Raw genomic sequence first — 17,264 nt, 5'->3', positions numbered from 1 at the left:
CATATCCTTCTTAAGGTACGGTGACCAATACTGAACACAATACTCCAGGTGCGGGCGCATCATTGCCCGATACAACGGCAGGATGTCCTGCAACAATAACTCCTGTTGGGTGTATTTGGCCTTTAAATACGCCTTTTACACAGCTTCTCTGGGGTATTCCTGCTGCTAAAACCGTGCTTTCATCTCTTTCGCCTGAATTAGGAATTCATCCAACAAATGACAGTCTTCTAAGGCGAAGAAATTGGCTTATAGGCAGACTCCTTTTCAGTCCCATAGGATGAAAACTATGGAACCATAGCAGACTATTCCTATCTGTAGGTTTGCGATGAATAGTGGTCAATAGCAACTGTTGACACTTCATAACCTTTATATCCAAAAACACGATTTCTTGAAATTTGATTGTTGCTGATGACGTCATCAGGGATGCGGTAGAGGAAATTAGGCCAGTAGAAGAGCCGAAGCAGCGTGTTTAGTGTGCCTGGGATGCTGCTGGAGCTGCCAAGTTTGTCGGCCATGTAGCGGTGGGAGGGTCGGCTGGGAGGGTTAATGGGGGTTTCTGGTGTGCCGGGTAGGGTCGGCGGGGGGGTGGGGGAGGTTAAAAACATGCTGCTCAGGGGGATGGGAGGCAGGCAGGCAGACTGGCATGGGGGGGTGGGGGGGTTCAATGGAAGGGGAATGGAAGGCAGGCTGGCATCAGAGGGGGTGGGGGGTTTCAATGGAAGGCAGGCAGGCTGGCATCGGGGAGGGGTTTCCATGGAAACATGCTGCTTAGGGGGATGGGAGGTAGGCAGGCATGCTGGCATGGGGGTGGAGGGTTCAATGGAAGGGGGATGGGAGGCAGGCAGGCTGGCATCGGGAGGGGGGGAGTTTCCATGGAAAAATGCTGCTCAGGGGGATGGGAGGCAGGCAGGCAGGCTGGCATGGGGGTTGGGGTGGGACAAAATCTGGAAGATAATGATGAGGACATAAGGAGGCACTGGGGGCACTAAGGACATAGGATGCACTGAGGGCACTAAGCAGGACAGAGGCACTGGGGCACTAAGGACACAGGAAGGAGGCACTGGGGGCACTAAGGACACAGTACGCAGGCACTGGGGCACTAAGGACACAGTTTGTCGGGACCGCAGGAAGGGAAAGGGGGGGAGGTAAGGGACTAAGGGAGCCAGCCAGACCGCGGGAAGGGAAAGGGGAGGTAGGGGAAACGCTGCTGCTGCACAGGGAAGTGATGTGGGGGGAGGGAAATGGAGGGGGAGGGAATGCTGCTGTGGATGCTGCACAGGGAAATGGTGGGAGAGAAATGCTGCTGCATAGGAGGCAGGGAGAGAGACAGATAGATAGAAAGAAAAGAAGAAAGACATAGGGGCAGGGAGAGACACAGAAAGACAGACAGACAAAGGGTGCCAGGGAGAGAGACAGTCAGCAGGAGGGAGAGAGAGACAGAAATAAAGACACACAGTCATATATTCTAGCACCCGTTAATGTAACGGGCTAACCGTTAATGTAACGGGCTAAAATACTAGTTAAATAAATAAGTGCCAAAAAGGTGTCCAAAATGACCAGATGATTACTGGAGGGATGTAAACATGACCCCCCTCCAGTCCCCCAGTGGTCACTGAGCCCCTCCTACCCCACGAAGATATGAATGAAACAGTACAAACCTGCCTGTATGATACCTTCAGATATTATGGCCAGTTCTAGTATAACAGCAAGCAGGTTTCTGGAGTATCCTGGTGGTCAGTGAAGTTAGCCACAGAGATGGGACTTGAGCCCATACCCCACTCTAACCGTATATGGTCTAATCTGTGAGCCTTCCAAAATCCACCCATATCCCAATGTACCAACATATAGGTGACACCTGCAGGCATAAGGGCTACTGTTGTGTTGTACAGTTGGATCCAGAAAATTTTGGCTGGGTTTTGGAGGGTGAAAAGATGAAAATGATTAACCAAAAAACAATTCAGATCTACACAAAGTTAATCAAATGGAGAATAGATATCTAAATGAAGGAACGAATCTCAGAATTGCCACTCCAAGGATCATAAATATATTATCCATATAGGGAGTTGTGGCATGGGTATCTTTCATCGATCCAAAACCTTCATGTATTAAAAATGACCTACTTTGACAATTTAATAAATTATCACTACTCAAATATTATTTAAATATATCCTTTTTATCTTAATTTTTTACTTTTCTTTTTTTATATGTGAGAATATATTTTTTTTTTTTACTGATACCAATCAGTTTGTGCATATAACACCATAGAAAACACTATTTTGGGTCTCAGCTAGTATTAGCGGTTCTAGACACTCAATGCTATAGTTCAATACTGGAAATATGTAGCAGAGAATCAATATGTGGAAATTAACATCTTTTATGATTTACAATCACAACCAGCGTTAATAGTTGTAAGTCAAGCACATATCTTTTTTGCTTTAACTTGTGTCAACACGGCATTGAAAAATCTGCCGATATAGCCCCATTCAGTATATGTCCAATGGGGACCCGTTTCGCTGCTAGCAAGCGGCTTCTTTAGGGTTTACAAATTGGGCAACAACTGAAGACAGAAAGAAATATTAGGCTATGGATGCCATAATTACAACAGTTAAAGTAAAAATATCGTACTTACTATTAGCGTTAACACACCATATGCTGTAACCATAAAAGTGCATTTTAAAAATGGCGCTTATAATAGCCTGAACGCTGACACTTGCAGAGTAAGGTGAGTGACGTAGTTGTGTTCTCATTGGTTTAAACACTCCCTCACTCGTCTGGCAACGGAACCATTATGTCAATGAAACAAGTTAAATGAAAACTGACCAATCCATTACTGTGTTTAATCCATATGGATGCATACTTTTCAAGAGGTAAATCTACCTTAGTTCTTTTTGTTTAAGTCTTTTTACCCTATCTCCTCCTCTTAGGCTTCTGATCAATAGCAAGGCATCGGAAATCCTGAAATCTGTGTTGAAACAAGGCACAGTGTTCTACTATGACCTCTGAACTTCAGTTCCGTTTCAGATTTGACTTGTGTTAACACATTCTGGTCTTCAGATCTCTTGTAGTCTTGCCCCTGTATAAAAAAATTACAGGGGCAAATAATAATGTAAACAATAAATATGGACCTACAGTTTGTAAAGAAATTCAAATCATATTGTTTATTGTTAGATGGATTAACAAAAAAACCCTGCCCTGTTCTGCCTTGGGACTGCCCCTTTCTGCCCCCGGTCCGCTCCATTTCGTCCCCAGCTTCATCCCATTCCACCCCCCAAACCCAGCCCCACGCAAACCTCATCTCTTTTGGGCCAGGGCTGGAATGCATTTGCGCATGCACAGATATACTCTAGCCCCGGCCCCGATCTCACCAGCTTTTCAAAACCTGGACAAAGTGCCGGGTTTTGAAAAGCCATCCGGATGCCCAAAAGAGGTAACCCGACCTAAGGTGCCCTACTGCTTTGCTTGGGATGTCTGTGTGGCTAGTTACTTAAAACAAGCTAGATGATTAGCAGTTTTGAAAATGGGCATGTTTGGCACTGGATTTTAGTGTGTCTTCCACAAAATGTCTAAATTCAGATTTAGATGTTATATCGAAAATGGTCTTCCATATCTCTTCCCATTTAGAGAAGCTGCACTAGGGAGAGCTCAGTTCAAGCTTAAATGTTTGTCCTGGGCCCATATTTTTGCAGGATAAATTGCATCTATGTGTCCCAAAGAAGTTAAGCGCTAAGAAGGATTCTTTACTTTTGTTTTTTCCAGTAAATAGTCACCAAGGGCATGAAACTATGACTTTGTATGTCGGACACTGTTGCTCTGGAATCAGCTAGTTTGTGCAGTTCTAGGATCTTTTCCAGATGAGCCCCGCCACTAATGGAAAAAGGGACGCGCCGAAAGTTAAGCCCCGCCACCTTTTGCCAGCGCACGCAACCTTAACCAGTGAAGTTCTCAGCACAACGGCCCCACAACGCGGCGCGATGTGTATAAAGTAAAGTGGGGGGGGGGGTTCCCCCCACACCCCCCGTCGGAGCACCCAAAAAAGATTATAAAAAAGAGGATATGAAGCTTAACATTATAAAAAAGTAGGATAAACTGTCGACCATTTATTAAGGGCTCCAACGGGGGGGGGGGCATGGGGGGAACCCCCCCACTTTACTTTCTACAGATCGCGCTTCTTTTTTATAATTTTTTTTGGGTGGTGGGGGTTAACTTTTTGGTGGGGCTTATCTGGAAAAGATCCCAGTTCTAAAATGCTCGTAGTGATTCTAAAATAACCACCAATGTGAAGCTGAATATGTGCATTTTTTAAAAAACCTATAGACAGCATTTAACAAAACCTGTTGGCTGTTTGGACTGAAAAGTGAATGCTGTGTTTTCCTGGTGTGTTAAATTATTGGTTTTGTGATGTACAGGGGGGTGCTGATAAATCTTTGGCTTTTCCTAATTCACCTACTTTTAGACTAATTTCTCAGGAGAAATCCACATATGAATATGGCGCAATCAACTGGTTTGTATGTTAACTATGAAATGATATGGAATCTCAGATATAACGTCTCTGAGGGGCGTTAAGTTTAAACAAATCTGGGATCCTTTTTTGGGACACTTACTCCCACAGCCGGAAGCAGAATTCTGAACTATCAGTACAGCCTGCATTCTTTCTTTTCTCCCTTGGATAATTGGTATTCTTAAATTGGAGAAAGGTGGTTGGGAGGAGGGAGGAGGGTTAGTTGCATTGTAATGGAACAAAATGCCATAATGTGTGGATTGCGAAGAGAGTTGATTATTATGATGAAATTATTACATCATTTTGTTGCAACTTGGTTTGATTTTTGTGAACCTAAAAAGATATTAAATATAACAATGTAAATCTATCTAAACAGTACCTTCGAACTAAATTACTGTAAATGCAAATAAATAGGAAAGGAGATGGTCAACAGAGTTGCATGACTTATCTTCTAAAATAGTTGAATCTTTAGTTGCATATATGATTTGCAGTACATTTGAATTAATTGTTGCTGATATATATATATATTTTTTTCAGTATAACCTGTTTATGTTTGAAGAACAGTTTAACCAACCAGCAGAACCAGATCTTGTAATCTTTGACTCACCATTCGGAAAGTTTGGCATTTTCATCTGTTTTGACATCCTGTTCCATGATCCGGCTGTTGCCCTAGTGAGCAAACTGAACGTGGATACAATCCTCTTCCCAACAGCATGGATGAATGTCCTGCCGCACTTGTCTGCTATTGAATTCCACTCAGCATGGGCTGCGGGAATGGGAGTCAATTTTCTGGCATCCAATCTTCACAATACCAGCATGCGCATGACAGGTAATTGCAACCATATTATCATACACTTATACCTCCAAGTGACCAGAAAACTTCTTATACCGGCACCGTTAGCTTAGACCAGTACCTGTATACTGTACATGATCTTCAGAGCCTCAGTGCCACCACTCCACCGCTCATTTAAACTTTCATAGCGGCAAGCTCTATGTGCCAGATCATCATAGGTTCACTTTAAATTTTTCTTTTTGAATTTTATCAAAACCTTATATAATACACTTTGGCCTGGATTCTGCATAGGACATCTGGTCTCAGAAGCCGACGGGCGTCCTATATTGCGCCTATGCCCACGATCTACAGGGGGGAGTCTGGCAGGAGGGATTGGGTATCCTTCCTTCCGGCAATCTACTGGGGGGAAGGGGGGTTCCGGCAGGAAGGATTGGGCATCCCTCCTGCTGGCGATCTACGGGGGGGGGGGGGGGTTGCTGGGTAGGAGGGACTGGCCATCCCTACTGCGGTGATTGTTAAGGAGGAGGTGTCGGGCAGGAGGGACTAGGCATCCCTCCTGCCACGATCGTTTTGGAGGGGATGGGCAGTTGCAGTTGCGGCCGCTAAACTTATCGCAGCAGGGAGATCCCTTGCTGCGATAAGCTCAGTGGCCGCATCTACTTACAATGTAGGCTGCCTAAGGCTACTTCTGAGCCAAATCACGTCCACATCTAGCCTTAGGTGGGCTTGCGCGCCTTCCTCCCAGAGGTGCCTCCAATGTAGGCAGCCTGTCTCGGGACGCTTTTTTTTTAAAAAAGTGTCCTGATTGGCTGGTTAGACAGTGGTAAGATGCCTACCGCTGCCTACAATCGGGACGCCGTTTATGGAATCTGGGCTTTTATGTTCACTTTGTGCTATAATGCTTATTATATAAGGTTTTCATAAAATTTAAAGTGAGCCTATGACGATCTGGCACGTAAAGCTTGCCGCTATGAAAGTTTAATTGAGCGGTGGAGTGGTGGCACTCAGGCTCTGAAGATCATATATACTGGTATAAGCTAACAGTGTTGGTATAAGTTTATTGTCACTTGGAGGTATAAGTGTATGATAATATCGTGAATATCTCCAAGTATAAAGAATTGTGTAAAAAGATTGTCTATATAATTGAACATTAGTTAATTACAACCAACATGTATGTAATGGGAAAAGGATCCTTTGAGCAAAGCCTCTTTATACAGAGTGAACCTGCTCACAATGATCGTAATATTGGCCATATAAAAAGTGTTAACATATATATCTTAATTAATATTTTCATAAATGACCTAGAAGAAGGAACATCCAGTGGGATCATCAAGTTTGCTGACGACACAAAGCTATGCCGGGCAATCAGATCGCAGAAGGATAGTGAGGTACTCCAGAGTGACTTGTGTCAGTTAGAGAAATGGGTGGAGAAATGGCAGATGAAATTTAATGTGGAAAAGTGCAAAGTAATGCATTTAGGCAGTAAGAACAAGGAATATGAGTATAGAATGTCAGGTGCAACTCTGGGTAAGAGCGAACAAGAAAAGGACCTGGGTGTACTGATAGATAGGACCCTGAAACCATCGGCACAATGCGCGGCGGCGGCAAAGAATACAAATAGAATGTTGGGCATGATAAAGAAAGGAATCACGAGTAGATCGGAGAAAGTTATATTGCCGCTTTATAGAGCAATGATCAGACCACACTTGGAATACTGTGTCCAACATTGGTCTCCCAACCTATAAAACCTATATAAAACTGCTGGAGAGGGTGCAGAGACGAGCAACAAAGCTAATAAATGGTATGGAGAACTTGGAATATGAGGAACGACTCAAGAAACTGGGACTGTTCTCCCTTGAGAAGAGAGGAGACTGCGAGGGGATGTGATTGAGACTTTCAAAATACTGAAAGGCATCGATAAAATAGAGCAGGAAAATAAATTATTTACATTGTCCAACGCGACACGGACAAGAGGACATGGTTTGAAGCTAAGGGGGGACAAGTCCAGGACAAATGTCAGGAAGTTCTGCTTTACACAGCGAGTGGTAGACACCTGGAATGCTCTCCCAAAGGAGGTTATTAAGGAATCCACTGTGCTAGGATTCAAAGGCAAATTAGATGCACATCTCCTTACGAGAGGCATAGAGGGATATGGGTGACTAAAACTACATCAGGTGTATACCTGACTGGGCCTCCGCGTGTGCGGATCGCCGGACTCGATGGACCATGGGTCTGATCCGGAGATGGCAGTTCTTATGTTCTTATGTTCTAATTCTGCCTATAGAGGGCAGCATTTAAAAAAAAAAAAACTATGGCTAAATATTGACCAGATTATTTTTTAACATTTATTTTTTTAAAAGAATTATAGCGGGAGCTCAGCGTCTACTTTGACTGGTTCCCATGAATTCTCATGATTTGCAAGAATTTGTGGGAGCCAGTCAAAGAAGCCACTGAGCGCCGAGCAGGAGCACCAAAGCATGCTCCTGCTCATTGCTGCTCAGCGGCAGAAGAAACCAGCCGCGACCGACCGGGTCAGCAGCGGGGCAGGAGCAAGGAAAGCTCATTCCTGCCCACTGCATCTCTGGACCACCAGGGATAAAAGTAAGTGGCAATTTTGGGAGAGGCCATGGCTCCTGTGCGCCCCCCCCCCCCCCGCCATTTTGGTGCCTATGAGGTTCAGAACCTTATTTCCCATATTACAGATATAAATATATACTAGTGTTATCCAGTGCAAGGCCAATGGCAGCCCTTAGAGACCTCTGGGATAACCCACATCATCATTCTGGTTGTGTTTCTGCTACTCTGCCTGTCTAACCAAGTTCATGACAGAAAGAGGGAAGGGGAGGGGATGCAACATGCTTGAAGGACAAAGTATTGCTCAATAGTTGAAGAGATTGCATTGAAGTACCCACCTCATTGGGGATATGCCCAGTAAACAGTTTTGAAACTGGACTGGTAGAGAGGGTGTCATTGACCTACACTGTTCAGCAAGGTTGTGACCTGGCATAGTGAGAAAGTTGGCAGTTTTCCTGGTAATTGGATCCAAAGTGAATCCGACTTAAACGTGAGTGAAAATGACTGGTATGCACTGTATTCCAATTGTTGCCCCTTTCCCCATTTGTGCAGAGGTATTTAATATTTTACTTATATGAGCTCTTACGGGGGGGGGGGGGGGGCTTTGTTTACCATTCCCAATTATTCTGATCAAAAGCCTTCTTTGGTAGGTTAGCCAGTCTGTTGCAAAAAAAAAAAAATAATAATAATAATGTTTTGTTCTTTTTCTGCCAAGAAAAGAAATCTCTTTGTATAGAATAAGTTTCAATAGGGACCATAACTAGCACCTATAGTAGAATGACTGTGAACCATAGTAGATACCTAGTTATATAATTACCCTTTATAGGAAAGCAGATGAAGTACAAAACACAGTCAAGGTCTTAGTACAATGAAAATCTGCAGTGGAAAACATAGTCTGGTAGGATTTGTTTTAAAGTTTTTGGGTGGGAGAGAATAATAAACGTAACATTTTATTAAATTTACCCTTATACAAGGCCTGGAGGCATTTATGATTGTTTCCCTGGATGATTGTGTCTAATTTGTAGGGGCTATACCTTCAGAAAGATGTCAGTTGGAAGAGAGTCCAGTGGAGACATAAGCAATGCCTCTGCCGGGTCAGACCTGAGGTCCATCGTGCCCAGCAGTCCGCTCACGCGGCGGCCCAACAGGTCCAGAACCTGCGTAATAATCCTCTATCTATACCCCTCTATCCCCTTTTCCAACAGGAAATTGTCCAATCCTTTCTTAAACCCCAGTACCGTACTCTGCCCTATTACATCCTCTGGAAGCGCATTCCAGGTGTCCACCACCCGCTGAGTAAAGAAAAACTTCCTAGCATTTGTTTTGAATCTATCCCCTTCTAATTTTTCCGAATGCCCTCTTGTTCTTTTATGTTTTGAAAGTTTGAAGAATCTGTCTCTCTCCACTTTCTCTATGCCCTTCATGATCTTGTAGGTCTCTATCATGTCTCCTCTGAGTCTCTGCTTTTCCAGGGAGAAGAGCTCCAGCTTCTCCAATCTTTCAGTGTATGAAAGGTTTTCCATGCCCTTAATCATTCGTGTCGCTCTCCTCTGGACCCTTTCAAGTATTGCCATATCCTTCTTAAGGTGCGGTGACCAATACTGAACACAGTACTCCAGGTGTGGGCGCACCATTGCCCGATACAACGGCAGGATGACTTCTTTTGTTCTGGTCGTAATACCATTTTTAATAATACCCAACATTCTGTTCGCCTTCTTCGCGGCTGCTGCGCATTGCGCCGTTGACTTCATTGTTGTATCCACCAGTACACCCAAATCTCTTTCAAGGTTACTTCCCTCTAATACTAATCCCCCCATTTGGTAGCTGAACATCGGGTTCTTTCTCCCTATATGCATGACCTTGCATTTCTCTACATTGAATTTCATCTGCCATTTATTCGCCCACTCCTCCAGTTTGCTTAGGTCCCTTTGTAGGTCCTCACACTCTTCCGTAGTTCTGACCCTTCTACAGAGTTTAGTGTCATCCGCAAATTTTATAACTTCACATTTCGTCCCTGTTTCCAGGTCATTAATAAATACATTGAACAGCAGCGGTCCAAGTACAGACCCCTGCGGAACTCCACTCGTGACTTTCCTCCAGCCCGAGTAGTGACCCTTCACTCCAACCCTCTGTCTCCTGCCTGCCAACCAGTGTTTGACCCATCTGTGTACGTCCCCTTCCACCCCGTGGTTCCACAGCTTCCTAAGTAACCGCTCATGGGGTACCTTGTCAAAGGCCTTTTGGAAGTCAAGGTAGATGATGTCTACAGGTTCCCCTTTGTCCAAATGGCTGTTTACCCCCTCGAAGAAGTGCAGTAAGTTTGTTTGGCATGATCTTTCCTTGCAGAAGCCATGTTGGCTCGCTTTCATCAGCCCATTTTTTTCGATGTGCTCACAGATGCTGTCCTTTATCAGTGCTTCTACCATCTTGCCTGGAACCGATGTCAAACTTACCGGCCTATAGTTTCCCGGGTCTCCTCTTGACCCCTTTTTAAAGATAGGTGTAACATTTGCTATCTTCCAGTCCTCCGGTATCTCTCCAGTTTTCAAGGATAGGTTGCAAACTCGTTGGAGTATTTCCGCTATCTCATTTCTTAGTTCTTTTAGTACCCTAGGGTGGATTCCGTCTGGGCCTGGTGATTTGTCGCTTTTCAATCTATCTATCTGTTGGAGGACATCCTCATGGCTCACCTCTATTGCCGACAGTTTTTCTTCTTGATCACCATGGAAGATCACGTCGGGTTCCGGTACATTGGATGTGTCCTCGCTTGTGAAGACTGACGAGAAGAATTTGTTTAACCTGTCAGCTACCTCTTTTTGCTCCTTTATCACTCCCTTTTTATCTCCATCATCCAACGGTCCTACTTCCTCCCTCGCCGGTTTCTTCCCCTTAACATATCTGAAGAATGATTTGAAGTTTTTTGCCTCCCTGGCCAGTCTCTCTTCGTATTCTCTTTTCGCTCTCCTAACCACTTGGTGACATTCTCTTTGGCCTTTCCTGTGTTCATCCCAGTTTTCCCCAGTCTGGTCCTTTTTTCATTTCCGGAATGATTTTTTTTTTGTCTCCTATTGCTTTCTTCACCTCATTGTTTATCCATGCGGGGTCTTTTGTTCGGTTTTTTTTGCACCCTTTTCTAAATATGGGGATGTACATATGTTGTGCTTCTTGCACTGTGCCCTTGAATAGAGACCAGGCTTGCTCTACAGTTTCTACATATAAAAGTGGTGCAAAATCTGAACTGTGAGCCTGAGGAGATGAGGCTTAGATACGAGAAAGACATTGTGGTGTATCAAAAAGATGATATGAGTAAAATGATATGGAGTAGGGGGGGGGGGTGGAACTAAGGGACCCAGAGATTATTGCTGTACCTAGCGATTACTTTTCCGAGAAAGCACCAGATACAGTTTCTCAACTCCCCCCTTTTACCAGCAATTCTCTGCACTAATAGTGTACATATAATTTGCATGCTATTATGCCGAGACTCGTTAGTAAAAGAAAAAAATTGCTCCCACTACAGCCACTATATCGACCCGCCGGATTTTACCAGTGAGTTTTGAGAATCTGGCCCTGAATCTCTAGCAAACTGCAATTCTCCACAAGCAGTCGATTTAAAACAAAAGCTACATATTAAGCTGATTGTTAAAAGGAAACGTACTAGTAATTCCATGAATTTAGAAAGGCAAAGAGTTCCATAAATCTGGAAATTGGAACGACGAGTGAGGTGATTAAATTTGCAGATGACACTAAACTCTTCAAAGTTGTTAAAATGCATGCGGCTTGTGAAAAATTGCAGGTGGACCATAGGAAATTGGAAGACTGGGTGTCTAAATGGCAGATGAAATTTAATGTGGACAAATGCAAAGTGGTGCACATTGGGAAGAATAACCTGAATCACAGTTACCGGATGCTAGAGTCCACCTTGGAGGTTAGTGCCCAAGAAAAAGATCTGGGTATTATTGTAGACAATATGATGAAACCTTCTGCCCAATGTGTGGTGACGGCCAAAAAAGCAAACAGGATGCTGAGAATTATTAAAAAAGCAATGGTTAACAAGACTAAGAATATTATAATGCCCCTGTATTGCTCCATGGTGCGACCTCATCTGGAGTATTGCAATCAATTCTGGTCTCCATATCTCAAGAAAGATTTAGTGGTGCTAGAAAAGGCTCAAAGAAGAGCGACCAAGATGATAAAGGGGATGGAACTCCTCTCGTATGAGGAAAGGCTAGAAGGGTTAGGGCCTTCAGCTTGGAAAAGAGATGGCTGAGGGGAGATATGATTGAAGTCTATAAAATCCTGAGTGGAGTAGAATGGGTACAAGTAAATCGATTTTTCACTCCATTAAAAATTACAAAGATTAGGGGACAATTGATGAAGTTACAAAGAAATATTTTTAAAATCAATAGGATGAAATTTTTTTTTACTGAGAGAATAGTTAAGCTCTGGAATGAGTTGCCAGAGGATGTGGTAAAAGCGGATAGCGTAGCTGGTTTAAAGAAAGGTTTGGAAAGTTTCTGGAAGAAAAGTCCATAGTCTGTTATTGAGAAAGACATGGGGGAAGCCACTGCTTGCCCTGTATTGATAGCATGGAATATTGCTACACCTTGGGTATTGGCCAGGAATTAGTGACCTGGATTGGACAACCGTGAGAATGGGCTACTGGACTTGATAGACCATTGGTCTGACCCAGTAAGGCTATTCTTATGTTCTTAAAGTTGGAAGTTAACATACTTGAGAAAATTTTATGCAGAGTGTCTAATTTGGGGGGCTATGCCTTCAAAAGATGTCAGTTGGAAGAGAGTCTAGCGGAGGCATATAAAAGTGGTGCAAAAGTCTGAATTGTGAGCCTCAGGAGATGAGGCTTAGGATACGAGAAAGACTTTGAGGTGTATCAATGAGATGAGCATATTTTGCTGGAAAGGAAGTCCTAGAAAGAGGTCACAGCAAATGAAAGCTTGAGGGGTTAGGCTGATCAAACATGTGAAGAGTTTTAATCGCTGCCATTTCTCAATATTAGGATGAGATGAAATATTACACCTGCCAGTAGGTAACAAGCTTAGTAGGCTTTGATGGGTGGCCTGGAGAGGAGCGTGAGGCCCTAAGTAGACAAGATTGATTAGTTTTCAGGTACATAAGAACATAAGAATTGCCGCTGCTGGGTCAGACCAGTGGTCCATCGTGCCCAGCAGTCCGCTCACGCGATGGACCTCTGGTCAAAGAACAGCGCCCTAACTGAGACTAGCCCTACCTGCGTATGTTCTGGTTCAGCAGGAATTGTTTAACTTTGTCTTGAATCCCTGGAGGGTGTTTTCACTATAATAGATTCCGGAAGAGCATTCCAGTTTTCTACCACTCTCTGGGTGAAGAAGAACTTCCTTATGTTGGTACTGAATCTATCACCTTTCAATTTTAGAGAGTGCCCTCTCGTTCTCCCTACCTTGGAGAGGGTGAACAACCTGTCCTTATCTACTAAGTCTATTCCCTTCAGTACCCCGTCCTGTCCCCACGAGTTTTGTTGCTGTCCTGTCCTTGCCCCATTCCTGTAAGCTCTGCCTTAACCGCACAAGCCTCGAACACTTATGATTTTAAAGTGTTTGAAGCTTCTGCACAGGAGGACGGAGCTTGCAGGAACATATTCATAGGGACTTGACCCGAGGGCTTCAGGGTAAAGTAGCGCTGTTCGCCGACGACACCAAACTGTGTAATATAGTGGGTGAAAGCAATCTCACAGTGGTATGACGGAGGATCTGATCAAGTTGGAAAACTGGTCCTCGACATGGCAGCTGGGCTTCAACGCTAAGAAGTGTAAGGTCATGCATCTCGGCAGCAGAAATCCATGCAGAACATGCACCTTGAATGGAGAAAGACTAGCTAGGACTTCAGAAGAACGGGACTTGGGAGTGATCATCAGTGCAGACATGAAGGCTGCCAAACAAGTGGAAAAGGCCTCATCCAAGGCAAGGCAAATGATGGGATGTATCAATAGAAGCTTCGTCAGCCGCAAACCTGAAGTCATAATGCCACTATTTAGAACCATGGTGAGACCTCATCTGGAGTACTGTGTGCAATTCTGGAGGCCACATTACCGTAAAGATGTGCTTCGAGCTGAGTTGGTCCAGCGAATGGCCACTAGGATGGTCTCCGGACTCAAGGGTCTCTCATACGAGGAAAGACAGGGCAAATTGCAGCTCTACTCTCTAGAGGAGCGCAGGGAAAGAGGTGACATGATTGAGACTTTTAAGTACGTCACAGGTCATGTCGAGGTGGAAAACGATATATTCTTTCCCAAGGGACCCTCAGTCACAAGGGGGCACCCGCTCAAACTCAGAGGAGGGAAATTTAGTGGTGACACCAGGAAGTATTTCTTCACAGAAAGAGTGGTAGATCACTGGAACAAACTTCCGGTGCAGGTGATCAAGGCCACAAGCGTGCTCGACTTTAAGAATAAATGGGACATCCACGTGGGATCCCTACGTGGGTCGAGCAGCACTCAGACTTAATGGGGTGGGTCAGTAGAGTGGGCAGACTTGATGGGCTGTAGCCCTTTTCTGCCGTCACCTTTCTATGTTTCTATGTTTCTATGAATGGGGCGAGGACAGGGAAAGAACTCGCCAGGACAGAATGAGAAAATGAGTTTCTGTGGGGATGGGGAAAAATTTGTCTTTGTATCATTCTTTAAGATAGATGTACTATAGCTCTCCATTGAGATCATACTGAGATCACTCTCCACATACCCTGGCTTTGTTATGAGAATTTTTTTTTCTATCATGGTATGCACAAAACTAACCGATTTGGAGACACTGTCCATGAGAGAAGCCAAATACTATATCATTGCTTTGCTAGGTATGACATGTAGAAATATGGTTGAATTGACACAAGTTTGAAATGCCTGATCTCTGTCACCTTTGCCAGATCTTCAACCCTTGCGAGTATTATATTCATGTGCCAATTGTAAGCATTCTGTCTCTAAATTCAGCCAAGAAGCATTCATTTGTTGTGAGGAAAATATATACCACAATGTCAGAGACAACAGAGCTGCAGTCTTTAACATCCTGGCACAGCAAAATTCATTTTACCATTAGGTGGCAGTAAAGAACCTGGCAAAAAGAGTTTTATTTTACTTTCCTGGGCTCTGAAATAGAAATCATAGAGCATGTATTTTGGCTTTCAGTATATTGTAGAGTTTTCAATAAGTGTCCTCATTTAAATCTGATTATTGGGTCCTCACTTAAATCTGATTATTGCTTACAAGGGATCTAATTACACTTATTTGTTATGTTCAGTATACTGTTGAATTAATTTTCACAGTCTGACATAGGCAGACCTACCACCTGTGGGTGATATCATATTTTCACCCAAAAGCACATTTTTAAATAGCAGAGATTTATTTTTCACTCCTACTTATGCTACTGTTCTTAAATGGTAATTAAAAGTACATTAAAAACATTGAGGTTGACGTTCAAAGTGATTTAAGTAGGCAGAAAAGCCTCCTGCCCAGTTAAATCACTTGTGGCTCATAATCACAGATATTCAGTGGCACTTAACAGAACAGTATACAATTTACATTAATTGCCCCTGCACTGTTCAATTAAGGTAGCTAACCAGTTAGTAGCAATATTCAGTCCACTAACTGGCTAAGTGGATATAGTTTGGGGCCTGATCTGACAGTGGTCCCTTATGAGCTCTGTCGGTCTATTAAGTACATTTAACATCTGGTGCCTCGACCCATGGCAAAAATGTATTGGCGATGAGATTTTGCTCCCTTTTTCTCAGGAAAATCCAACCAAATACCAATGTGAACTTTTTTTTTTTAAAGAATTTCAGTCCTCTGTCATCTGATTTACTCCGACAGGTTTATCAGACAAGAGGAATCATTCTATATATATTTTTAAAATTTATTTATTTAAAACATTTGTAGTCCGCAAATCAAACTTCTGGGCAGATAACACCATTGCATGCATAATAAAACTAGACAGACTTAGACAGATCAACGTAAAACATCACCATACAATATACAATTCAAAAACATCTGTAAATAAATAAACTAAATAATAGAAAAACTAGAAAATACCCAAATCTGAAAATGCCATTTGAAAAAAGTGGGCTTTCAAACTTTTTTGAAAGGCCAAAAAGTAAGTGATATTAGCTTCTTGTTAACCTGAGCTCTCTTTTCGCAGAGACCTATAACTACAGTCTTGCCCAGCAGTAAGAAAAATTCCTCCTCTCAATCACAGGCCCATATGCTCAAAACTCACTGTACCTTTAACAATTGACACTAAACCAGTTTTAACCTGTTTAACGTTGAAGTATTTCAGCTATCGATGTCCAAAATGGCTAATTATCAGAGGCCCAAAATGGCCTCTGATAATTGTATGTAAATAAATTACAACGAGCTCATCAATATTAAAATGAGCACTGCGATTAATGCCTAGATGATGCACAAAATGAAATGCTTTTTATAACGCTCTGAAATTTTCAACAAATCTGAAGTTGTCGGTAGTATTAATAAAGTGCTGAATAGCAGCTTTTTTAAAAATGAGCAGAGAGGTAATATCTGTCCCCATTAAAAATAATTTAAAAAGTCATGAAGGAACCACCGATGGATCAAAAACTGGCTGGCGGACAGGAAACAGAGGGTTGGAGTAAAGGGACATTACTCAGACTGGCAATGGGTCACGAGCGGAGTTCCACAGGGGTCGGTGCTGGGACCGCTCCTATTCAATATATTCATTAACGACCTGGAAGCAGGAACAAAATGTGAGGTTATTAAATTTGCGGATGACACCAAACTATATCGCAAGGTCAATAACATGGAGGACTGCGAAGATCTCCAAAAAGATCTGACAACACTGGAGAAATGGGCCAAAAAGTGGCAAATGAGTTTCAACATAGGGAAATGCAAGGTCATGCATATAGGGAAAAAAAACCCGATGTTCACTTACAAAATGGGGGATCAGCGCTAGGGGTGAGCGACCTTGAAAGAGACCTGGGAGTGATGGTAGACACAACATTGAAGGCGTCGGCGCAGTGTGCCACGGCCTCAAGGAAAGCAAACAGAATGTTGGGTATCATTAAGAAGGGTATCACGACCAGGACAAAGGAAGTCATCCTGCCACTGTATCGTGCTATGGTGCGCTTGCACCTGGAGTACTGTGTTCAGTTCTGGTCGCCGTACCTCAAGAAGGACATGGAGGTACTTGAGAGGGTCCAGAGAAGAGCAACTAAGCTAATAAAGGGCATGGAGGACCTCTCATATACTGACAGACTGAAAAAGCTAGGGCTTTTCTCCCTGGAAAAGCGGAGACTTAGAGGAGACATGATAGAAACCTTCAAGATCATGAAGGGCATAGAAAAAATAGACAGGGACAGATTTTACAAATTAAGGGGATCAATAAGTAC

General features: G+C 43.3%; 1 protein-coding gene across 2 annotated transcripts in view; it reads left to right on the top strand.

The window, feature by feature from the left end:
- Positions 1-17,264, top strand: part of LOC117357548 (pantetheinase-like) — a 54,394-nt gene that overhangs the window by 21,297 nt on the left and 15,833 nt on the right. For both annotated transcript variants that reach the window (XM_033938314.1, XM_033938313.1), the window contains one exon: positions 5,036-5,327. In XM_033938314.1, coding sequence (XP_033794205.1) covers positions 5,036-5,327 — 292 coding nt within the window. The remainder of the gene's footprint in view (positions 1-5,035; positions 5,328-17,264) is intronic.

The sequence above is a fragment of the Geotrypetes seraphini genome, chromosome 3, assembly GCF_902459505.1.
Source record: "Geotrypetes seraphini chromosome 3, aGeoSer1.1, whole genome shotgun sequence".
Taxonomy (NCBI): domain Eukaryota; kingdom Metazoa; phylum Chordata; class Amphibia; order Gymnophiona; family Dermophiidae; genus Geotrypetes; species Geotrypetes seraphini.
The sequence above is the reverse complement of the archived record's forward strand: the minus strand, read 5'-3'. Positions and strand labels throughout refer to the sequence as shown.